This window comes from Molothrus ater, chromosome 5 (assembly GCF_012460135.2).
Source record: "Molothrus ater isolate BHLD 08-10-18 breed brown headed cowbird chromosome 5, BPBGC_Mater_1.1, whole genome shotgun sequence".
NCBI classification, from domain to species: domain Eukaryota; kingdom Metazoa; phylum Chordata; class Aves; order Passeriformes; family Icteridae; genus Molothrus; species Molothrus ater.
The window spans coordinates 71,288,128-71,314,320 of record NC_050482.2 but is presented as its reverse complement, the minus strand read 5'-3'; the positions used below and the strand labels follow the sequence as shown (position 1 = coordinate 71,314,320).

The 26,193-nt window shown below is 41.5% G+C and overlaps 1 protein-coding gene across 1 annotated transcript; it reads right to left on the bottom strand.

Annotated features, from left to right (window-relative positions):
* Positions 1-1,100: 1,100 nt before the first annotated feature.
* SLCO1C1 (solute carrier organic anion transporter family member 1C1) lies at positions 1,101-25,292 on the bottom strand. The gene is made up of 16 exons (XM_036400152.1): positions 25,274-25,292; positions 25,012-25,170; positions 21,562-21,707; positions 18,543-18,684; positions 17,530-17,662; positions 16,699-16,820; positions 16,231-16,377; positions 15,066-15,164; positions 13,584-13,829; positions 12,563-12,727; positions 10,720-10,915; positions 9,590-9,755; positions 8,630-8,814; positions 4,513-4,577; positions 3,227-3,344; positions 1,101-2,207 (listed from the first exon to the last, which is right to left on the bottom strand). The coding sequence occupies exons 2-16, from the start codon at positions 25,094-25,096 to the stop codon at positions 1,985-1,987; spliced, it is 2,238 nt and encodes a 745-aa protein (XP_036256045.1). The 5' UTR covers positions 25,097-25,170; positions 25,274-25,292; the 3' UTR covers positions 1,101-1,984.
* Positions 25,293-26,193: the final 901 nt, after the last annotated feature.

Genomic DNA, 26,193 nt, shown 5'->3' with positions numbered 1-26,193 from the left:
AGATGGTGAGTGGCAGTGTCCTCACCAGCACTGATCCACAAAGCAGGAATTGTCCCCATTGCTTTGACACTCATACAACATTAAGCACTGAGTGAAATGCAGATATCTCTCCTTCTTTATCCCAGTGTGCACTTTAGATGGGTTCCTCCTTTCTCTCATGGGATGTGACAGCTCAGTTCTATGAGAAGTGCCCTCCTTGGGGGGCTAAGGGAGGCTCCCAGCATTGTTTTTACTCCTGGGCGCTGGTGCAGTTTGACATTTTGTGCTCTTTTTATGATGATGTAATATGAATGACACCTGAGATAGGAATGCCATTCTTTGTGATTCACCCCAACCACAACTCTTGCCTTAGTCCCATATTCATAAATCTTCAGATTATTTTAATTATGTTTAGTTCAATATCCAGTGGTATTGAGCCCAGTGTGAACAGCCACAAATGTGCAGGACCTCAGTGTCCATAACCTCTGACACTCACCTGGGAGGACAAAGATCTGGGACAGGAGACTGGCTCTCCAAATTCCAGACCACTGTCAAACACTCACCCATGAGGCAAATCTGGGTGACATTGGCTTTTCCTCTGACAAATGCATTTTCCCCAGTAATGGGTTTAAAGCCTTACCTTCTGCAGATTTTTGGTGCTTAAGCACCATCCTTCTTGGTGCTGCTATTGAGTGGATTAGGTAGGTCCCTGATGGCACAGGACAGACATTGATCACTGATCATTGATAAAGCCCAGTGAATCCCACTCTTATGCAGTGCCCCTCCTCATGCACCCCATAGGAGAGGCAGCAGGGTACCTACAGTCACTGCTTGGACACAAATGATGGGATGAGGGTTTGTTCGGCCAATATTGTGGTGAAGGATGAAGCCTACCTTTCACCATGTGCTCAAAAATTCTGGTTGCTTTAAAGGATATCCCTGTGGGCCCACCATCATCTTTTCCAGTGCAAGCTTTCCTGAGATTTTTTTCACATTAAACAGCTATCCTTTGCACTCTCACCCCAAATATAATTAATATCATATATTGACAAAGCCCCAAAAATGTCTTAGTTTCAGCTGGAAAATACAATAAATTAAAAGGAAAAGCCCCAAGTCACCTGGTCTTTTAATTAAATTTAATTTTATTTTTCCCAAGCTGTCTTGTCATAGCTTTTTAAAATATAAATCATACGTATCTTGCATAATTTTGTTATTACATCATAAAGTGCATGGAATTATTTAGTACACTGAGTACTAGCAAGTAGCAAGAAACTGCTGGAGATCTAAAAAAAGCTCTATTTTCATCCCAGTTTCCTTTGGATGGTACTCTTGTGGCCTCTTTGTAAGGACAACTGCTATTGTTGATGGTTAACCACAACTTCTATTGCTGATCATTGTGCTGCAACAAAAGCTACTGGACAATGGATTCCTAACCACAACACTGACATCCCAGGTGTTATGGATGGAACCCATGAGGTGCCCAGAGCCCGTGGCTGATTTTTCCTCCCAGCAAACCTTCGTCCTGCCCCGTGCCTTGCTGCTGGCCAGGACAGGCTCTGTGCCGGAGATCCCTGCACCTTCCAGGTGGCCAAGTCAGGTTTTGTGCCCCCCTTGGCTGGTGCCATGGCAGAGGGAGCTGCAGGGCAGCCTCCCCACTGCCCCTCACACCCAGGGGGACACCGAGGGGCAGCAGCAGCTCTGGCAGCTTCCCGAGGAGGGAGGGAGCTGAGGGGCAGCTGCAAAAACTGGGTCTGGGGGAAGGCACAATGCACCTCCCCAGCCGTAGGAAATCCCCACACTCAGCAGAAAAAAAAGGGTGAGCAGTGTTTTCAGAGCTGTTCACGTGCTAAAAAATATTGGTGGTCTTTGCTTTTGGGGTTCACAGTGAAAATTTCAAGAGGGTGAACATTTTCAGGGCGGCTACTAAGATACTGCTTCACTGATGATGGATTTTTGCCGGGAACACCACTCACTGGGTAGAAGCACGGTGGAGATCTGAGTTTTCCTAAAGCCTGGTCTCCTTTTCTGGCCAGTAAGTTGACTGAATAAACTGGTCACTATTGACAAAATTATCTTTTCTGCTCTTTGTCCCACAGGCGCCTCTCTCCCCGTTGGCTGAGAGGGTCTCATCTTGTGGAGATGACTTTTTTCGGAGAACCCAAAGGACAGCAACACTGAAGAAAATGGACACCGTGCCCAAGACCAAAGTCAGCCCCAGGTACACATACCTGAGAGAGAAATGATTGATCAGAGCCAGCACACGACCAGAAGGCATCAAGGACACATTCATCTTTTCATCAGGTAAGGCTGGGTAAGGACACTTCAGTCAAGGGGATGACCCTGGAGAGGGGAGTTTGTCAGCTCACCCAGGTCAGGTGGAGAGTGCTCTGTGCTCCAGAAAGCATCTCAGGCATTGACTGACCTCCACCCCAATGTGCCTCAGTAAGAATAGCACTAATATTTTTGGGGTAGTTACTCTATTTTTTAATATATAAACAGTACCAGTGATGACAAGACCATTTGATGGCATTTTTGCTTTGCAGGCATAATGACAGCAACAACAGCAGCAACAATAGCATCATAATGTTTTATTAGCAAAAAGAGTCCCAGCTGAGATTTTGCTCTTTCCTTCAAGTTTTCGAAACAAGATGTACCCTTCTCTCATGTTTATTTTCCTTGTGGTGGGAGAAGGGACAACCTGTTCTCCCATTTTCCTCTAACCACTGTTATTCCATTCTTCATTTCTGGAGAAACCTTTCACAAATGCAGTTTAGGCAATTACTTTCCTCTAACAATAAATTGATAAAGATAATTCTGCACTTAAGCCTCTAGATAAGCCAAGCATGTTTTGTGGCACCTTTGCCTTCCATTTTTAGATCCAGCTCCAGCATGGAGAAAAATTAGCTTTAATAACTTATTTACACATACACTATGACAGCAGAGATATTGAAAGCTGAGGGAAGCTTTAGCATAAAACTGAGGTTGCAACACAACTTTTTTTTTGTGAATTATTAAAAGACAATTATTTACAGCTGATACTGAAACAAGATGATCCACCCCTTCTATCCAAAAAGAGATTGAATCAAAGGAGCGAAATGTGAGCATTATTGTTAATATTGTTAGTCAGAATTTTTCATTCAGTTTCAGATCTTTCACTCAAATTTTCCAACAGAAATTCTGCTACCAGTGCCAGGTTTAGATGTACTTTAAGAACAAAAGGTAAGGAAGGAATGGAAAAGAGCATTACCTGAGTGCACTGGCATCATAGAGTCTGCACGCTCCTCTTCCCCCACATCTTTTGCTGCCCCATTTCAGGCAAGTGGTGTCTATGGCTACTCCAAAATACACTGGGGCTGGAATACCCGCTGGGTGTATTGAACAAACAAACAGAGGTGAGAAATTTACTGTCTAGGGTGATCAGTTTCGATCTAGAAGCAGGTTCACACAGAACATTCAATAGTATATTCCAACAGCAAGGACAGTTGCACGCTGGCTGGGGAAGACGTGCCTTATGCTGCCCAGGCACACACCACCCTTTCCTCCCTGTGGGAAGCCAGGAAAACATGACAAAACATCAAAAAGCCTCTGGAAGTCCCTGGAAGGAGTTCTGGCCACGGTTTGGTTTCCTCACCCTGCGGGACATCTCTGGGGAAAAAAAGTAGGAGATAATTCTCCTTTCTTGAGAGCAATGGAGCCTGTTCAGCCTAGGTGTAGGGTGGGGATGAGAAGGGACAGAGACAGTGGGGTTTGGAGCCTGCAGTAGGGCTGCAGGAATCCCCCAAGTATCTTGAGATCCTACTGTGGCAGGGGCAAACCTACTGCAGTTCTTGGGGCTGATGGAAATGAAAAGCCTTTTTCACGTCTGATGGGGACACCCTGCATTCTGTGTCACTTGGGGTGCTGGAGGAGAATGTAACCCTGGAGAGAAAATCCTGGCCTGCAAAGGTGTAAGAAAGAAGCCAACAGCTTGCTTTGATATAATTTCCAGTTCATCTAACTCTGCTCATGTAAATAGGTGACCTGCTTCTTGCTGATTTTTTTTTTTTTCATGAAGACCTAGAGGATTTTAGAATTTCCATTTCATTGGCATCTCATGTTACCCTTGATTTCAGATGGCTCTGCCGCAAGGCTGCAGTGAACCCCACCCCCAGGCACACGTGTAGTCTGTCACATTAATTCCCTTAGAAACTTATGAATGTATTCCTGAAAAGCAATCACAAATTCTCAGCCACAGCTGTTCTATTACACTTGTTGCTGAGTAAGGAGACAAGATGTAATTTTAATGTTGGCTTCATAGTCTACAGGATCACATCTCTATAAATATTGTCCTTGTGTATTTTAATTATACCTAAGATATAATAATCTGATTTATGAAGTACAAAGCAGTTTCCTTTTTCCAACTTTTTTAAAAAAAATCATATGATATCTATTTGCAGATAGACATTGTTCTTTCCAACAACCAAAGTTTAATTCTAAGATAAATGATTAGTGAGGAGTGAATTAAAACTGACTCAGGAGTACAAATGGACTTACCAAGTACTCTTATTGCCAGGGTATAGATACCAAGTGCAAATGATTTCAAGTGGGGTTTAATACACCTGAAAATAATAATAATAAAAGAGGTGTTAACTAGAAATAAAGCATCAGGTGTATCTAATTAGAACACAAATCGAAAGCAAGAGAAAGGAAAGAAATGTGACCTTTTCCTCCTTCATGTCATGGACTTTGAGCAAACTGCAGAAATATGTAAAAAAGGTGATAAAACCAGAACAGCATCTAGGAATTCTGAACATCTATATTCAACATCACATTTTAAGATGGTTGTGGATTTTCAGATGATATCAGCACTTAGGTGTTACTAACACAGTTGACAAGAAAACTGCTAGTGAAATATGCATCCACTGGATGGCTTTATTCAGTTAGACACTCCCTGAAATTCAGGATCAAGTCCCAGGCTAGTCTAAGGTACTCAGGCACTCACTTTTCCTTGCACCCTTTCTAGATGAGGATCACACCTCCTGGAAAGGCAAATCCTCCAGGCCACTCTCTCACAGGGCAGACCATCTGCATTTGGAGCCTGCTGAGATTGCAGGGTGAGTCCTACACACACATCCAACTCTTCTGGCTCCAGATGAGCCTTGCTCCAGCCTTGGATCATCATCCTGGCTCCTGGAGGGAGGGAGAGGTGATGGGCAGGGGAAAAGCTGCCTTTCCCACCCTGCTGGCAGCAGGGTGTGTATGGAGCCTCTCAGAATTGTAGGAATCACCTCTGCCCCAGCAGCTGCTCAAACCTGCTGCTCCTCCAGCACCTACCAGACTGACTATTACAGCACAAATCGGGATATATGTTTGATTTTGGCAAGTGGGTAGTGCGAGTCACATGGTCAAACAAGGAATTCTTGGTATGTGAGGTAACACGTACATCAATGTGGTGATTAATAAAACTTCTGTCACAGTCATTCTATTCAATAATAAATATATTTAAATAAATATTCAAATAATAAAAAATGAACTGGGCTGAAATTCAATTTGTCACTGTGGATGAACATAGCACTCTGGAGATACAGTCTCAGCTCCTGCAAAAATTAATGTAATTTGGAATATGTATAAAAAAAAATAAAGACATTTCAGAGCAAACTTTATTGCTTCTCACCAGGGGTGGTTTTCCACACATTATTCTCTAATGCCCTGGCCATGGATTGTCATCACACAGTCTGTTGATTGTGGTTTATACAAGCACTGCTATCTATGAGGGCATGCCTGTAAAATGACTTTGAGCTGGAAGAACAGTGTCTTGCTCCCCTACTAGACACCTGCTACACAAGCACTCCTCAGCCTAGAGTCCTCCTAAACTGATCTGAGGGCATAGAAAGCAAAAAGTGGAAAATAAAACCAATAACTGGATGTTTGATATGTGTTTCACAGGATTTATATCCTGCAAAAAAATATTCACTCTCAGATGAAAAAAAATTGTTTTATTCTTTGTATTGTCTTTGCAAGGAAACAGGAGCTCTTTGTGAAGCTGAGTGATAGCCAGACCTCTTAGGGAGATCTGAGACTTCCTTTTCACTGCCTAATGTCCTGCTATTAATAGCTGGTGCTTGAACAACAGCTATCTGAACTGCAGGGCTTTTTTCCCCAAAAACCTCAGGGCTTTCCAAATTCCCTGGCTGCTGTAATTACACTAATATCACCAAAATGACATTTCAGAAATGACTTGGTCACCAGCTGTAAGCATGTTTCAATGACTTCAGTGTGCAAACCATCAGAGTAAATGTCACTAAATCTTACAGGCTTTTAGGGATTTAGCTGTATTTGTCCTCCATGGCAGGTGCAGTGATAGCTGCTCATCTGAAAACATCAGCTTGCTTAAGTGCTGGAATCTTAACAGAGATGACTGAATGCTGAATAATTTTTAAAAGTGATCATTGGAAAAAAATACTTAATGAAGCCTGCAACTTGACCTTGGGACTATTTGTGTCAAGGAAAATTTATTTTCCTTCTGGTAACAGAAGCACACTTTCAATTCAGCCAGATTTTTTGAGAAAGACAGTCAGTGATGGATTTCAAAAAAGACAAAAGTAAGCATGAGCTTAAAGTGGAGTTGTGCCCACAGGTCATTTGCAGTGCAGAAAAAAAAAGTAAAAAAAGGATTGAACTTACTGAAATTGAAACTTAGCTGCACATCAAGGTGGATGCCTCCAATCCAGCAGGAAAACACATGACTTCTCAGTTTCTCTTAAATGTCTCTCAAAGTAAAATGATTTTCAACAGCAATAAAAGCATTGGAGCAGAACCAATAAAACTGTTTTACTGATTTCATATAACAATGTGGTGTAGTATTGTAACTGAAAATCTTTCTAAGCTTTTCTGACTGAATTGATTAAGCAGTAAGATCCCCAAGAGCAGGTTCTTATGGCTGAGAAGGGCAGGCAGCTCTGTGAGATTTGAGCTTGCATGTGCTCAGTAATTAACATCTCCCAAACACTCCATTTTTTATGCAGTGGAGACAAGAAGAAAGCAGAAGGTTGAGCTTGACTACCACAATTTTGAGGCCCTGTGTGGTACCAGATTTGCACATTTTCCACTATGTGCCTTATGGATAGAAGGAAGATTTCATGTGGAGGGAAAGAGGAAAGGAACTGCACTCCTGCACAGCCTTATGCCCATATTTATCCAACATGGCAGAAGCAACCACAGAGAGAAATCTGGCACAAATCCTGAAGGCTTTGCTGCAAGCCCTCCACTCATGGACTGTCACAGACATATTTTCTGAAAAATCCTTTGCTAGGATTTTTTCTCCTGAGAAGCTGAGAAGCCTCAGAGGAAAAGAAAAACAGTAATTATCTGCTGCTGTGGAATGCAACAGGCGCATCTTTGATTGGTCTCATGTGAGTTGTTTCTACTTGATGACCAATCACAAGTCCAGCTGTGTTGGGACAGTCACAAGATTTTATTATCATTCCATTCTTTTCTTTGCTAGCCTTCTGATGCCTTCTTTCTCTTTCTTTAGTACAGTTTTAATATATAATTTTCTTTTCATACAATATATATAATAAAATAATTAATCAGCCTTCTGAAACATGGAGTCAAGATTCTCATCTCTTCCCTCGTCCTGGGACCCCTGTGAACACCACCACAATGAATCATCCTCATCCTGGCACAGGGACAGCTCAGCTATGCAGGAGCTTCAATAAAAATGATGTAAAATGGATTATAGTGTGATTGTTCTTGGAGAGAGACCTTGGGGAGGAGAGAGATGTTGTGAGGTTTTGCAGCACTCAGTGGTAACCCTGCAAGTTGTGTGAGGCTTTCCTCACACAACTTGCAGGGTTACCACTGAGTGCTGCAAAAGGTGTGCAGCTTGTGCACACCTCACTGGCAGGGTTTGTGCAGGACAGTGGAGAAGGATCCTCACCTCAGCCATTTCTGAAAGTCTCTGTGTGAATATTTATTCTGCTTCAAGGATTGTGATGGAACCCTAGCTGAAGTCACATTTCTTTATTTAGGTTTTTCCATAAAGCTTATGTTCAACCAGTTCTAATACTGGCATTGTCCATATGCTATAAAGATACCAGCAATGAGACAGGGCCTGGTCCAGAAAATTGAATTCAAAACCAAGGAGAATTTGGGAGCAAGAAAACACAGCTATAATATTAAAGATTAGTTAAACTGGATTTACTCTTTGTTTTGTTTGAGAAGTAGAATGTGCCCATCTGGAAATAATTTGGAAAAAGGAACTGAGAAAGAAAGGTTTCCAAAACAGAGCAAAGCAGGACTTGGAATCCAAACATTGCAAGTAGCTGACAAAAATCCAGATTAGGCACTTGTAGTATTAAATGCTTTTTGCACTTGCTAAAATTAGCTTCAAAGCTTACAGTGATGGACAAATAGTTCCAGCAGTTAAATATGCACTGGGACAAGCATTCAATAAATCTGTGATTGGGAAATAGGAAAAAAAAAATCTCATGCTAAAACGATTGTTAAAACAAGGAGAAAAATCTGGGAGCTACAATTATATGGAATATGCCATCTTGCATAGCTGCAAAACATTTCCCAATACTAGGAATAGCAGGAGGGGAGGGAGTACCAGTGATGTGTCAAAACACTTTGAAAACACTTTGCAATGCCAGCAGGAATTATTCCTTACCTTAGGAGCAGTATGTATCCAGGTGTGCCACCTACTGACAAAGTGTATGAAGTGATAACTGATATTACTAGAAAATACAGAAACATTTTGGGGCACTCATTTCCTTTTTGACACGGTCCCACCACAGCTGAGGAGCTTTGTGAAGATTCAAAGGTTCCCACCACACAGCTGCAGTTAAAAAATACCTGGAAGAGAGCAGGCAAAAGTGTATTAAAACCTAAATGGTGGGGAAGTGGATGTTCAGGAATTGCACATTCTGGATGGCTGAAAGTTTAAGTCCAAAGTGGGAAATATTTTACGAAAGGAAAAGGCGTATGCAATGAAGGAGAAAATTATAAAGTATCTACTGTTGATGAATCTAGTTATTAGGGTTTCTTCCAACAGTCTTGGTAGCCAAAAGCTCAAAAAAAAAAAAAAAAAAAAGCCTCCAACATTCTCTGCTTGTGATTTCTGCTGGCAACAGCAAAGTGAAAAACTTTTAAATGTAAGTGCCAGATTGCTAAAAAGGAGTTCAGGGCTGAAGAGGATGTGCTGTGCTCAGTTTAAATCCACTTTGACAGACCTGGTTATATCAGAAAGAATGATCCCACCTCACACAGAAATGAAGGATTTTATGGTATTTTTCCCGGTGCCTTGTATCAGAAAGAAAGGTCCCACCTTACATGGAAATGAAGGATTGTCTTACACCCTGTATCAGAAATAAAGATCCCACCTCACACAGAAATGGAAGGTTGCCTTACTCCCTCTATCAGATACAAAGATCCCACCTCACACATAAATGAAGGATTTTCTCACACCCTGTATCAGATTTAAAGACCCCACCTCACACAGAAATGAAGGATTTTCTCACACCCTGTATCAGATTTAAAGACCCCATGTCACACAGAAATGAAGGATTTTCTCACACCCTGTATCAGATATAAAGATCCCACCCCACACAGCAATGCAGGGTTGCCTTACGGTGTTTTTCCCGGTGCCGCTGGACGCGCGGCAGCCGGCCAGGCAGGGGGACACGTAGGTAACTCCATTCTCCCCACAGATGGGGTCCCAGTCATTCCTGGAACAGGAGCAGCCTGAGTTGCACTCTGAAAACAGGGCTTGCTCGTGGTCACTCATTGGTTTAGCTCTGTGGAAAAAAGAGAAGCTGCAGAGGAGCTGCCCAGCAGATGTGGAGGAAACCACAATCACCTACGGGGCGATGCTCTCTGCCAGGAGCACCTGGCCACCCCTTCCCTCTGTAGCCCATTAAAGGTTATCTCTTCACACCCACACGGCAGTGTAAATCCTCATTTCTCTGTTATCCAAAGGTTTTCACACTATCTCACCACCTACTGTGAGACAGTATGTACTTCATTACAGGGACAGCTACCAATTTATATTCACACATTTTCTCAGATTTTCTAAGGTTTTGGTTGTGCAGCTTTAACACAACTACCCAAGTGGCACAGAAGGGAGTGAGTTACTCAGGGGAAATGGTCTCTGTAGAAGTTAATAAGGAGCTGATCAGAATGGGATTCATCCAAACTGAGTGTCTGATACCTTGCATGACAGCTCTCTGTCAAATTCAGTCATCAGACACTAGTGGAGCAGCTGCTGTGAGTCAGTGCTGGAAACTCCTCCCAAAAAGTTAGTTTTACAGAGTAATAGCATGGGTAAAATGCTAGCCTCAGGTGTACCTTATGATTAATCCATGAATCCTTAAGTTTTGAGTTCAAAGGCTCTTAAATGCCATTCATTGTTCAGTGGCACACAAAGGCAAGAAACAATTAATTGAATCTCTTCCCCCCTACTGAGCTACTCACATTTCCAGGAATCACTGGGCTAATAGGATGGGTCCCATGGCAATAATAATTTAAAAGTAATCAGAAAAATAATCTGCACTTGTGACAAAAGCCCCACTGGTTTATGCCACAATCATGAGAGGGTCATGACACAACACCCACTGGAATGGAGTGGTTTCCATTGATTTGAATCAAATTTTTGGGAAGCACATTCAGGTCAGCCACTCTCTTTTCAACAAGATCTGCTTTGTGAAACAAAATGAGGAAGGAGTTGGGTTTGCAGAAGCCCTTTCTTCCCTGCCAGCGTACCCATGGTAGGACACAGTCAGTCCAGCCACCTCCGAGTTCCCACAGCCCATGGCAAACAAGGAGAGCAGCAAAAGGTAACCAAAGAAAGATGATCCCAGGGAAAGCTTTGCAGCCCCCACAACACCGACTCCAAATCTCTTCATGATCAGTCCTCCAGAGAATATGCCAAAGGCTACAGCAGGAATGTTAATAAGGCCTGAAATCAAACAGAAAAATCTGTATTAATGAAGACCCCAGCTTGATGGACAAACTTTGTCAGCCACAAAAACAGCTGCAGCAATCAGATGAAGGAACAAAACATAAAAGATCGTCAGTCAGGGCATTTTATTTTGTCCAGACTTAGACTGATCCTTGGAGTCTTACAAAGGTGCTGGGACAGCTTTGAAAAACTTACTCTCAAGGACATGCTTCTTTGCCGGTTTGTTGACAGAGAGATTATGGCTAAAGTTTAGATAATGCTCTTCCAATTCCTTAAGCTAGGTGTTTTTTTCCACAATTAGTTTGTCAGTGGAGTCATCTGCTGATTCCTAGAGGACAAATTTAGTTTTATCTAATGTTACAAAAGCCAGAGCAAGATCTGACTTTTAAATTTTTTTCAGTGCTTCAAATTGCTCTGAAATTTTTGATATCTATCAGAGATTGTGACAGAAACTGTTTTTTAAAAAAGAAGAAGAAAGAGTAAAAGATGTTTGAAAAAGAAATAAGCACTGTGAGTTTGAGTCAGCCCTCAGGCTCCTTAGGAGGGGTGGATTTGGAGAGAAAGAAGAAGGAGGAATTAAAATCACCTTATTGCAGGGACAGCTACTCAGCAGGATCCTCCCCTAACCAAGCCATCACACACTCCCTGTTGGATATAGTCCCTGCGCTCAGAGAAATCCAATGGTTCTTAATCCTCACTCTGCACATACCTGAAAGCTTAGCTCCAGAAAATCTTTAAATACAAAGAGAAGTACTACACTGAATGTAGGGATTGTTTTCTGGACTTTCTTTGGCCATCAACTATATTTGAAGATTTCTCCTTGCTTTGACGAGTTTGGTGCCAGGAAATTCCAGCTTCTATGTTGAATGGAATTAACATAGCACAATGGATCATATCAGCTTTTCTGCACATATAGACCTCTGTTGCTGCGCAACTAATGCTGCTCTGGAACAAGGCAGTTCCCTCTGGGCTGGGGAGATGTAAACCTCTTTGCTGCTAATGCTATTGAAGCCCTGGACTTCTGGAGCTGAACCCCACATGCAGGTTCAGCAGCTGGGCAGTCCAGTCCACCCTCTTGAAGTCAGCTATAAAAATGTTGATTTCTGTACCCAAAGGCTGAAGAAGCTTCTCTCTCTTGTGCTCTAAGGGATATGACTTGTCTTCCTTTCATTTAACACAAATCTCTTCAGAGTGTCATCCATAGCAGTCACTGAACAGATCTTTGTTTTGTTGAAATAAATGGGAAGCCACCAAGGCAGTAGATCTCTCTGATAAATTTATGTAAACTGTTTTAAAATTATTTCCTCGTTATTTTCTTGCATTGTACATACATTATGTATGTACATATGATGTAGAGGGAAAGGGGAAGGGAAAGGAAGGGGAAGGACTTTTCAAATTTCCAGTGAAATGGGAATTAAGATATCAAATCATGTAAACTTTTACAGTAACTCTTGCATAGATAAACTCAGAGTTAATTGGTGCTGAAGCAGAAATGAAATAACTTACCTTCTATGAACTATTACTTAAAGTCAGACAAGGAAGAAGAAATGATCATACCCTAAAACAAATATGATTTTTCCTATATGTATATGCCACTCCTAAAATGTCCATTTTAAAGATATCAAGATGCAGATAGAGCATTACCTATAACAAAGTTAGTTTTTGAAGATGTCTGCCCATACTGTTGCTCAATATACTTTGGCTTATATGTCACCATGCCAATCAAAGAATTGAACTGAATAATACTTGCACACAAATACAGAATGTAAACTGGATTCCCAAAGAGGTTCTTCAGTGATGGCAAGAAGTCTGCAAGACAAAAGAGCAGAAATAACAAGCAGGCCAGAGAGAGAATAACTGCTGGAATAATGCTTTGTAACATGTGTGCCCCTTCCAAAAAACCCCAAAACTGCAAAACATTTCAGAGGGAATCTGTTAAGTTCCCTGATGCTCCTAACAGCTCCCTCATTTCTGGACGGAGGAACAGTGGAGCAAAACACTAAGCATCAATTCCCCAGAAGAGATATCTTGTTTTAGATACCTTCTTTCCACCATAAACCAGGAATGATTTGGTTCCTCTGTGTCCTCAACAGCCACAGCAGTGTTTAGCTTAATTTGGGGCAAAGAGTGCTCAGCACAGCTGACAGTAAGCACAGAAATATTGAGGTGCAGATTTAAGTTCTGAGGGAAAATGCATTTGGCAAAGCATGGCCAAGCAAATGCAATTGTGCAAACCAGCTCCTGTCTAAATCCAGACAGCCTCCTCTAAAACTGTAGCTGCTCTGTGCCCATCTATATTCCAATCAGATATTGTACTTGTTTTCCTAACGCATGAACTTACAGGAAAAAAATAATTAGCAAAAAAAAAAGGGATGGGTTTTTTTGAGCACCGCTTCTGCAACAATCACTAACATTTTTGCAGAGCTTCATGATATGTGCTGGGCCACTACTGTAATTTTACGAATCTCAGCCATTTCTCATGCAATAGCAAATCCAGGGAACATTGACAAGACCTTTTTGTGTGTACTATGGAGTTGGAGAGTGAAAGGGGAAAAATAGAATTCTGAGACCATTAAAATAAGGACTCAGAAAGTATAAAATTTTTAAGTCTAAAAGCCTCTGAGAGAAAAACAGATCAATCAGCAAGAAAACTCAAGTGAATTGCCTTTTGCCATATCTGCAATCTTCGCCTGCTGCCAGGAGGATGTGCCTTGGTCCTTGTTGTCCTCAGTGATGAACCTGGAGTGCTCAGAGGAGGTGCTGGAGTCCTTCCTGCCCTCGGGCTTGGGGAGGTGCCTGGGCAGGAACCAGAAGGGGATGCCAGCCAGGATGCTGATCAGCCCAGCTATCAGGTAGCCCAGCCACCACGCTCCCACCCACTGCACGTCCTTGGGGCTGATGGTGACGCTGTCTGCAGAAAGAGGAAGAGAAGAAACAAATAAATGTAGGAATGTGCACCCAGTTTATGGAGTGACAAAACTGCCCTTTGTCTCCTAAAAAAGGAAAAAAAGCCCAGAAGTTTCTCTCCTCAATTGGGTAAATAAGACAATCATAGCACCTGGGAGTCACCTCAAAATTAAGGATAGCCAACTGGACAGAAACCAAAAAGTCCTGCCTAAGCAATTCACTAGAAAAAGAAGAAAACAAAGAAACTAATGGCTTTTGTGAGGTGTTTTACCAGGAGCAAGAACCTCTTGCACCAGGCTCGGTTTTTCTCTGTAAAGAACTTTGTTATTTTGCCTTTTATTAAATTTTTTCTGTTGCCAACACTGCCACAGAAGCCATCCAGCTGATTTTATGCCATCTGAGGTGGCTGAGCTATCTTGGGTGTGACATAGATCTCCAAGAGCTTATGAGACCTGGCTCGAGGAGAACTTTATATCAAATAAACGCATCTGGAGGATATGTGCTGCTGATAAGGAAGGTGGGTTTGCAGGGTGGCTTTTCCATCCAGGTCCAGCTGTGCTCTGTGTCACTGTGGGTGTTTTACAGGAGCAGCTGTGGGGACATGCTGAGGACTCACTAATTGCTGGGGCAGAGCAGCAGTCTGGCCCTGACACTGCTGTGCCACCTGCACCTCCCCAGAGATGCTGCCAGCACCAGCACTTGTGGCAGTCCAGGTGGCCACTCACCTGCTCCCAGCCAGGCTGTTCTTCACAAAAACCTCAGGAAAAAACTTGTTTTCCTCCTATTTTTTTTATTATTGCTTTCTCTGAAGAAGAGCAATCAGGTGGTGCCCCTGCCAAACCACGTTTCTAGGCAATAAATATTAAAAAGGCACATGCAGGATCCTGAGCCTCAGTCCTCTTTCCTCCTGGCTCCTATGATCTCCCCAGAACCTCTTAGCAGAGCATCTCTTGAATGCACCAGCTGCAGATCTGCTGGGGCTGAGGAAGAGTCAGAGCTCCTTCTTCCTCAACCCCCATCCTCCTTGCCAGCCTATTCTGCTGTCATCTGTCCCCTACACTGCTGTCATCCTTCTCATTTCACAGAGTGCTCACTCTACCCCTGCTAGCCCCTCATGCCTAGAGGATAACCAGAGAGTTCTTGGCCAAAAATAGGCATTTTGGAGCCTATTTTTAGGCATTTTGGAGCCTATGTTTAAAAACCCTGACTGGGTTTTTAAAGCCTGAGTGTTCTGACTTACCCAGATCCACAAAGCCAATGTCAACGTAAAGTTTGGCACACAGGGATCCCAGGAGAAAGCCAAATATTGGCCCTATAATTGCCACTGTCTGCACACAGCCTGGAAGGGAAAACAGGGCACTGTTACATTCCTGAGCTAAAAAAGGGCACTGGTTCTTCTGCATCTGACAGCAGATTATGGAATGTGATAGGCAGCAGGAGACACACATTGAAGTGTTGAAAGATACAGTTACACAAATTGAAATATTTCCAAGAAGAAAAAAAGTCATTTTCCCCACTATGATGACACTTTTTATTGTTATCCAATTAAAGAGTTACATTCAGCCTGAAGGAAAAAATGTCAGCAAATGGAATGGCCTGAACTCAACAGCAGCATCAACCTACAATTGCTAGAAATGCTTTAGCTGACAGGATCACAGTAACTGGGGAGCAAATGTAATTTTTTTTTAAGTTAACTGATCACTTTTAGTTGAGGTAGGCCTTGAACAGGCTGAGAAATCCCTTTACTTTGGCTTCCACTGTTAATATGTTTCACTATACCCTGAGCCAAACTTTCTGAATACTTTGAATTTGAAAAATTCACCTGGAAATCTGGGAAGAGGGAATCTTCTACAGAGAGAATCCGATTTTTTGCCTTTTGCCTGATTGGAAACTTGTCAAGAGCAGGTGAGATAGGACTTTTTGGTAATATTTCAGGTACAGCCATCAGACAATGAACACAAAAAAAGGGTGATCCCAACTTCCTAAAGCTTCAGTACTATTGTTTATAATCCTACATGAATCTGGAGGAATGTTTTGAGTGCCCACTGAAATTCTATTTTAAGTGCTTAAAAGAGAGCCTGCTTGTATCACTTTCCAGAGAACTGAATGTGCACAGAGGCTCAGCAGCCCACATCCAGAAGAATTAGGAAGATTAGGGTAACAGCAGGAACCCAAGGTCAAATTCTTTCACCAAATTAAGATAATGGAACTGTGCTGGTATAATTAAATGGGAACTTGGTCCCTTGGGTGTACATGACTGTTAAATAAACTTTAATATTGGAAATCATGCACACAAAACAATGAGGGCAAGTTAATTCAATAACATTCATTCCATTATTCAAAACTATTCAGTTCTCTCCTCTGGGGAGAAATCTATGAGGAAAAAGAAATTATATTTATTTTACCAATATATAAGGCAGCATTCTCTTCAACAGCATAATCATCAATGTATGCAATTCCCAGGGGCTGGATGGGGGTTTCACCTATTCCACGCAGGAGGTTTCCAAGTAAAACATAGATCCACATGGAAGAGCCTGCTTCCTTCTCACACCCTGTGGGCACAGCAAGAGACAGCAACCATGTGTTTTGTAGTAGCAGTTTGACACTGAAAGCCCAGGGCTCCTAAAATACTTCTGTTGTGGGAGAAACAGTAGGAAAACTGTGAAATAGCTTAAGGTAGAAAAATTTTTAGCATGAGCTGCCTCAAAGACAGGACAATTTTGCTGGTTTTATAAATTTGCCACCACAACTCTTTTTAGAAAAGTCTTTCACTTCCTACTAATCAAAACTGGGATCTCCTGACAGAAGGATTTGGGGACCATTAATGACAGCAAGCACTACCAGCCCCAGGATTTAACAGAGACAATTCTCACCTGCATTTATTTTTGCTTGAGATTTCTCCAGGGCTGAGAGTGGAGTTTGGCTTTTATCCTGCAGACATGGAGAGAGGCTGACAGTGGAATTTATGGTGGAAGGGAATCTTTCATACCTGTATCTGTTTGGACAACAAAGTTGTATTTATCCGTAAGTACTGATAAGAAAAAGCAAGCAGATCTGTAACTACCAGATAGGCCTATAGCACTTAAATGCAAATTTCATCTGCATCCATAAGAATCCATCTGGATCCATTGCCAGTGGTGCTTTTCAAGGGATGAACAGAGCTCTATTTGTACTGCAGCTGTACATGAATATTGTCCTGTTGGTTCTTTTTGCATCAGTGATTAATTTCAGTTTAACAGGCACTTTGCTCTACTATGATACATGAATTTGGACTAAGAGATTATCAAACACTGGTGTATACTCTGGCTTGTGCTGAGATTGTCTTTCTGAGTTTAGTCATGACTTCTTTACTGTCATTTCAACAATTCCTAAACCACAACAAAATGTGGCCAGTCAAAATCAGAGACTAATTTTAAAAAAAGCTGATTACAACTGAAAAGAGTATACATGTTAAATTATTTGCTCTACAGTAATAAATTATAAAATAAAGAATTATTTTTAATGATAAACAATATTTTTAAAAATTATAAAAGAAATAATTATTTGCTCTACAGTAATAAATCTTTTCACCAAAAAAAAATTAAATTAAGGAACCACATCCCCATATGCCTATTTATATCATCATAACCAATGCCTAAATGTTTTAGTGAGTGCCATTCAGTGAGCACAGCCCAGCTGGAAAACAGGGATCACTCTGAACTTACCTTCCCATGAAGAACTGGGGCATTGCAATTAGGAATGTTCCAGCTGACATAATTAAGCAGCCTGCTCCAATTATCCTTGGCCTGTGAAGCTTTGCTCCAAAGTAGCTCACTAGAATTATGATTAGGAGGTTCCCTTTGAGAGTACAAAAGGAAAACTGAGTTTTACTGCTTGTTGATAAGAGATCCCCTAAAATCACAATTCCCAGTATGTAACACAGGCACAGATTTCAGGGAGACAGGGCTGGTGGGGTTGGACTTTCTCCCTTTTCCAGGCATTCTGCAGGAGCCCAATGCCTCCTGTGCTAGGAAAACTATAAAGCTGTGGATAAACAGCTGGAAAAGAGGAGAAAGCCTGTGCCAGCTGAAGAGAGCAAATAACCAGAAAGGCAGAAAAAGGAGGAATCAAACTGAGTTGTACACACTTAGGCTAAGATTTCATTCCTGTGAGTGTCACAGTCCACAGAACATCCATGAGACAAATTCAGTAACCTGAAATTGTAAGAGACAATGACATGCTGGAAACCTTAGTGTAAGAGGGAAGGAGAGGGACTGGACAGGAAATGTAGATTACTGTTAGAGGTTTGTCCTCCTGCTCTTTAGTAATAGCCATAATGCTTAATAATAATAATGCTTAATAAAAATAATGCTTAATAGTCCTTAATAACATGCTCCAATAATAATGGAGATCACAAAGGACAAACACCTGTGGGGGAGGTGGATTTCTGCCTGCAGAAATCTGTGCAGGAAAATTCTCATTCAACACTCAAAATATCTATTAGTATGAATTAGCCACGCGCTTAACTTATCAATTTTTTTTTTTATGTCTATGCTGATTGCTTGTATTAGCACTATCCTATTGAACACAATCATACTGATAGCCCCACTTATTTTTACCAGGTGAATCTTGCTCAGTTTTAAGTTTCAAGGAGATTCATGCAATCATTCTTCAGAACAAACTGCATCACTCTTTTTTTTTTTTTCTGAAAATAAAAATGTGTTTCTACAGCACATACCAATTTCAAAACTTCCATCAATAACACCAACCAAAGAGGAAGGGATGTCAAATCTTCTTTCTATTTGTGTGATAGTACTTTTTAGATAACTTCCTGACAGTGCTTTAGCAAAATAAACAAAAGACAATGCGCCAAGAAATATCTGGGAAAAAAAAAGACAGTGATTAAAATCAGGCAGTACAGAAGATATATGAATTATTTTAAAGATGTTCTGCATTCCTACTTCTTCTTTTGCCAAGTAGCTAAACCAATATTCCTCCTACTTCTTAGTAAATGCTAGATTGCTGATTTGTTAATCTCTTATAAGCAATATTGATAAAAACTGAATTGACCCTCAACCATTGCTAATTTCAGGTAGATGCCAAAGCTACTGCTCTGTTGAAAGACAGAAACCTGTGATTTTTTTCTTACACAGTGACCATATGGGTAAATGCTAAGTGTGGCTTGGTGGGGAGGTGAGTTTTTGAACATTTTTAAATGTTACATGTTCTGTAAGATGAACCTGCCAGGCAACTCTCTTCTACTAATACATGCATTTTTCTCAGAGTGCACCCTGCATTTTGCATCTTCTCCCCTCCCTTTATTTTGCAGAGACAGTTTTCTCTTGGCTATCACTGCATCTGATTTAGTATGTCCTTCTGAATCAGGAGTGGGCTTTGGAAATTAAACTCCATCTCCCTTCACAGTGTTTTGGTTTGTACTTCAAAGGTACAGACTGAGCCCCTTTCCCACAAAATTAACCTGGAAGATGAGGGCTGGTCTGAAGTGCCTGTGGTGGGAGTGCAGGGTCCTCAGAGTGAACTCTGTTCCCGCAGATCTATTGCCTAAATCTGCCCTCACTGAATGCAGCCCAGTTGAATTTGTGTGCTCCATAGATAATCACACACAGTGGAATTGGTCATGAAAACCATAACTTTGGTTTCTACCTTCAGACCAGCCCTCATCTTCCAGGTTAATTTTGTGGTGTTGACCCAAAATGAATACAAATATGGATGCTTTGTATAAAACCCAGTCCCAGAAGTTAAGAGATACATTAAGGTTTTATTTGAATAGGAGTCTAGAACATTGTGCAGCTCCTCAATCCTCTCTGACAATCACACTCCCAGCAACCAGGTGTTCTGAGCAATGTACTCACCTCCAGTGCAAATCTCACAACATCTCATTTGACAAGGCACAGTGGCAACAACATCACTGCTGGATGCAAATTCACGTATATTCAAAGATATCTCTGTGTCACTTTATCCAGGGCTGGTTATCCCTCCTTCAGAAACAGTTGTGGGTAAATAAACATTTACAAACCCTCTCTGGGTCTTTTTTTCCTACAGCAGCATCTCTCAGAAGACTCTCCAGTACAAATATTATCATAATACTTTACATTTTCGTGTTTTTATGCCCTTGGATTTTAAATAGCAATGTGACAGCACATAGTTTTGGGTTTTTTTACAGGAAAATTGCATAGGTAAACTACAACTTGAAATGCTTCTAAATGTCTTTGGAACAAATTTTTTACTGGGTTTGCTTCTGTCCCAGGTGTGCAGTAGTGGAAAGACACTCCTCAGCTAGAGCTGGGACAGGAGGGTACACATGATTTCACATTCTTCTCTGGTTTGTCAGTGCTTGTAAACAGATATTTCACCACATCTTTCTGGTTAATGAAGGCAATTTTAAGACCTAGGAAGGCTGATAATTGGTAAAAACAACCTGTTGTATCTGTATATTGTTTTTTCAACACTTTAGGCAAAACCCAAAGCAGACTTTTTTATGACTCTGAGATATCTTTAGTAATTTCATTTTGACTCAGCAAGACCTAATCAGAACTTAAAAATGGTTAGTTCACCAAAAAAAGAGAGAGGTTTTCTAAGTTCCTACAGAAATACGTTAGTAATATCAGTCTGGGTTCCTAGAAGACACAACTTTAAGGAGAAAGAAACTGAGCTGAAATAATATTGCTTTTCTCTTTCCGGAGCTAATAAACTGATTCCTGACTGGCTAATGTGTGACTGAAGTTTTATTCATTGAGGGGATTGGATTATCATTGTAGCAAATGGAGAAGCAATAGAATGGTACAAAATTTATTTAATAACAACTCATCTTCCATTTCAAAACAAAACCATTCAAAATTTATAGACTTCAGGGTAACTATTGCTCATTTCACTGGCTGGAGCTGGATTAACTCCTGAAAGTAGACGTGTGTTTGAGTGAGTGGAAAAAACAACAGAAACAAAGACTGTGCACCATGAAAAGAATGGGCCAAGGCCAAAGACTCATTTTCCATGTAACTCAAATCATCTCACCATTGCATGGTGATGTTGAGACCTCACCCAGGAGAGTGTCAGGAAAAGAGGCAGAGGCAGCAGGCAGAGCTTTGTGCTGGCTGCTGTGCCCCCCTGTCCCAAGCAGCTCCCACCAGGCAGGCACAGCCACATCCCGAGGCTCAGAGCAGGAAAAACTTCTTGGGGGTGAGAGAGGTGTGGAAAAAGTGGTAAAAAAGAAGTAACACTTCTGCAGTTTCATTTCAAAGTCACCTCATGAGGAGTTCCCTTGAACAAGGAGCATTACAATCATGCTTTAATAATACAGCACTCAAAACACACAGACCATAACACAATATTAGTTTGGAGAGCCCAGCAGACTGCCATGGCTACTACCTTAAAAAACGAACTATTTTAAAAAAGCAACTATCTTAAAAAAGCAATCTGCACTGACAGCTGCCTGTGCTGTCTATCTGTCCTGCTCTCAACTTCAGGTGGAGCAATAAGGAAGACAGAAGGACTTTTTAGGATGGGTCTTGAAGATCTCACAATATGCAAGTCTCAGCCAAAAAATAATATTTGATGATTGCCAAACATTAGCCAAATACAGATCTGTAGATTTTTTTGTGACTTAGAAATGTATCTAATAATTTCTCCTGACTCAGCATGACATAATCAGAATTTATAACAGGATCATTAATAAAAAATAAAATAAAAAGAGAAATTTTCTAAGTCCCTACTGGAATATGCAAAAGCTCTTACTCTACCTTTATACCTCCACAACATGACTGTTTTTCCTTGGATGCAGATGATTCGGATTTGAATGAAGATCGGTCCACGGGCAAGATTGTGTTGTTTGAGAAAAAGTGAGTATTTTCCTTGGATGAAACCTCCATGATGGTATCCTCTGCCTCTAAAGCAGAAAACATGGAGAACACTTTAAAAGGGCATCCCATTAGCTCAGCCTCAAAAGCTCATCATGTGACAGCAACACCCCGCTGGACTGTTTTCCCAACAACAGCAATTACCAAACTTTACAACAGAATCTGACCAGTGCACTGGATGTTTAATTATGGAAATTTGCAATCCACTTGCCTATAATAATGGAGATTAAATCATACTCAGCAAACAGCCATCATCTTCATTCTCTGGCTATCATCAATGTGATTTCATTAAGCATTTAGCCAAGCATTGCCAGCAGACTAAACAAGGCTCATTAACATTTTAAATGACATTTCTGAAGGCTACATGTAAATTCATGTTTCTGGATGTGACCAGGCCTGCAGAGATTTCTCAGCACTGATCTCTGAATTTCCCATATATCTGGGACATGAATTAATTAGATCAAAGGAAATCTATCCCCCTTAATGAGGCACTTGAATTGTTTTAGATGGAAACATTAGCTCTAATCGTCTGATTTCAGCTAATGAGTTACACAAGAATAAAGAGGTTTAGTTCCCTTTACCATTTTACATAGAGTCTTAGGGCTCAGTGGTCAATTGTTTCAGGGAAAATGTGAATTTGCTTCTTTGCAGGTAAATACAAAGAAGTAAAGAAAAACTAAATACTGCACTTTGAAAACAAAAGGTATCAGCAATTCTTAAATCTCTAGTTACATACTGCACTACTTTGTTCTTAATTTCAATCTCCAAATCAGATCTGAAAATATTTATGAAATCGGTTTCTGTGTTCACTTTTAGGCAGTCCTATGTTTTACAGAACTGCTGCCTGAAAATATGAATAGGAAAAGTTCCTGTTCTCTCATGTTTGTCTGAAGAAACATCTTACACAAGTTAAAAATATGTATGGATTTATGTCTATACCTCTGGATGCATGTGTTTTCATGGCTTCCCAAAGAGGCACCTGTTTGACCAGAAATACAGGTGAAAATAACAAAAGTGTATCTTTAGATGCTAGTATTTGTTCTTAGGCTCTGTTCTTATATCAACAAGACAAAAGGACTTTGTGGCACCACAATTTTCACCAAGATCTCTCCATCATTTGAAATAAGAGCTGTGACTATATATAAGAGAAATGTTTGCATTTCACACTGTCCTGACAGGAACTCTAATGTATTTCCTTATCAACACTAAGAATATAGAGGTTTTTTTGCAATAAAAAAATAATTTTTTTGTGCTTGCTGAACACTTATTGCATCTATTCCTGTTCTGCTTCTGATTTTCTTTATATCTTGGGAAAAGTCACACTTTTGAACCTGAACCCTGCTTTTGAACCTGTACAATGGGGAAAACCAGCATGTACCTCACAGCATAAATCCTTTTATGACAATCACATGAGGTGTGCTGCCATGTAAGCACATCAAATAGCCTCTACTGCAAGGTTTGAAATGCTCTGCATTCTTACAGCAATTTTGGAATGAAAAAAGCCCCAAAACCTGGGAAAGGAAAACATATGCACCACAGCTCAATGAATTGTCCTTGTCTCTGAGCAAAGCATCTTCCAGCTAGAGAAGATGGGCAGAGGTGTAGAGAGTCTCCTCCACTGCATCCCACATGCAGGATTGGCCAGAACACAAAAAATTTGCTGTGGTGGTGTGGAGGTGGTGGAATATGATAAACTGATGCTTGACAGCAGCATGCAAGCTCGTGTTCCACTGAGCTGAAACAAATCTCAAATGGACAGCAGAGCTGAAAAAACACTTATGCTCACATTATTACAGCATAAAAATTGTTTACTTTTATTGTCTCACAGTCAAATTGAAGAGTGCAAGGAAGTCCTGATATCCATGTAGGTTTTAATATATCCCCAGGTATATATATATAGATATCTACAGATTTAATATATCCCCAGGTGTGTGTATATATATATATATATATATATATATATATATACAGGTTTTAATATATCCCCAGGTGTATATATATATAGATATCTGCAGGTTTAATGTATCCCCAGCTGCTCTTGAGGCATGGCTTTAAGGAGGTTGGTAGTTTTCAAAGCCACCTGCAGCCATGTATCTCAGAGCATCAGTCTGGTTGCCCTGACAATGCCTCTAATGGAAGATTTAACACAAGACAGAGCACAGAGAAATGTGCCCAGCTGAACCACAGCCAGCTGCACCATTGGTTTTGATCCCTCCTCTTTGGTGAAACCAGAACACACAGGACTGATTCACTGCAATCACAGATTTGCCACTCAAATTCTTTTGGCGCTGTTGGTGTTACAGTGGGACTATTCCTTATAGACTGTCAGTTCCAGTGGGAGGTGAGGGACATCTCTGGTTCTATCCAAGGATGGCCTCAGGTTGTCACCATACCATATTTCTCTGGTGACACAAAAGATGAGGACAGAGAATGTCTAAACACTTCCTTTCCAAACATGGCAGGAATGCCAGAAAAAGGGTAACCATAGAATCATAGAATTGTTTAGGCTGGAAAATACCCCTGAGATCATTGAGTCCATCTGTAGATCCAGCACTGAGAGTTCACCACTAAACTCTGTCCCCGAGTGACCCATCCACCCATCTCTCCAATGACACTGGACAAACCAACAGTCTATCAAATTTCTCTTCTTCTATAAAAGAATGCAATACAATAAGTTATTTACAGAAAGTGTGTGAGAAAGTTCGTTACAAGAATGTAAACACCAGAAGGCTTAGAAAATCTTAAAAAATCAGGGTGACACACTGCAGCACTCCAGCTGTGCTTCACCACAGCTGTAACAGCTGAGTGACACTGTCTGGTGGGTGACACTCTTCCTGAAGGACAACTGCTGGCCATACTCACACCTTGTCCCTGACTCTTCTGGGCCCACAGCTGGGGCTCAGACCCCTCCTTCCATCCCTGCCTTCAGCTGCTGGGCTGTGGGAGCCCTCCCTGCTCTCCATCCCTCCAGAAGCACTCCCAGGAGCTCACCTGTGGCACAGCCTGGTGGCACTCACATCCCGAGGGCTGGCGTGGGCACCTGTGCCTGAGGGTCAGCTCCAGGGACAGCCCTGTCCCTGAGCACACACCCAGCAGGCTGGGACACCTCCACAAGTGCCCCTTCACTCATGCAGAGTGCAGGCAGTGAGAGAACATCCTTCCCCCTCTGGGAAATCCTCCACTCTGCAGTAAGCCTCCTTAGCCTTAGACAGGCACAGGAGCTGCACTTGCTGCACTGGCTGGACACACAGACAGCTCACCCATGAGCCCAGCTAAGAGACACCCTCTATGAAAAGTCAAGCAACAAAGAGAAGAAGAAAAGCCAAATCTTACCTGGCAGCAGGAATCCCCAGAGATGGTGCCCACCAGTTTTCATAGGTAAGCTTCCTCTACTGCTCATGCAAACCCACACTGGCATGCACAGAAAAGGGAAAAACTGGAGGGGAAAACCTCCTCTCAGAAATGACCCTGTCTGTGGATGTACATCTTATTCTGGAGGTAGAGAAAGGAAGAGAATGCGGGTGGGGGAACTCGTTTTGTCTCTTGTTTTGCCTGAGCATTTGCAATTTGTCTGCCCCCCATCCTCCTCCCCCACCTGCTCAGGTTTTTCTTCCTCTGTCCCCTCCTATCAATTCCAGGACACTGGGCACACCAGCAAAGCAAAGGGGCTGGGTGCCCTGATGGGAATCATGAGGAGCACCTAAACAGCTCCCAGAGGGTATTTTTCTTTGTAAGTTGCTGTAAGTTTGATGAGGCACGTGACAAAGCTTTCTGGAGAGAAAAAAAAAAAAATCCCAAACTCTGATCTTATTAATTGCTTAATTCCAGGAAACAGAAGAATTCAAGAGGGAATGGACTTGGAGGAAAAAAAAAAAAGAAAATGGGGAGTGTGTGAGAGAAGACAGGCTGGAGGGTGGACAGGAGATTCACAAACACTTTTTATCCAGTCCCTGGTCCTTCCTGTTCTGCCCAAAATCCACGGGGCAATGTCCCTGTCAACATGAAAAAACCCAACAAAAACAACAGAGGGAAAATATCCATTAAGGAGGAGGACAGAATATATGGGACACTCAGTCAAGTCCTTTGCCACAAGGAAAGAAAAGGAAAATTTTGAAGACTTCATTCCCACCTTGAGTTTTACCTGCCACAAGGTCACAGCTGCTGAAACATTTATTTTAAAGTTTAGGTAACGGTAAGGAATGTGACTAGCTCCCTCTGTAGTTTGTTGAGCTAAAAGAGGCTGTAAATCCTGTCTTCTGCTGTCGTGTAGGCTTTGATTATATAAACAGAAAAGGTATTAAACTTAAAAATTCTTCTTCCTTTTCCCATCTCGTTCCCTCCCACCCTCTGCAGTACAGCAGGTTCCCATGGCAGCTAAAACCTCACTCACACAGCCAAACACAGAGTAGGCTTCTGCTTTCCTAGATTTAATACAAATTATTATCCTTCCCTTCATTATTTCTCCATTTTGGGCTTTTAATGTGGCTGGAATTTTATTACACTACACCTAATTCA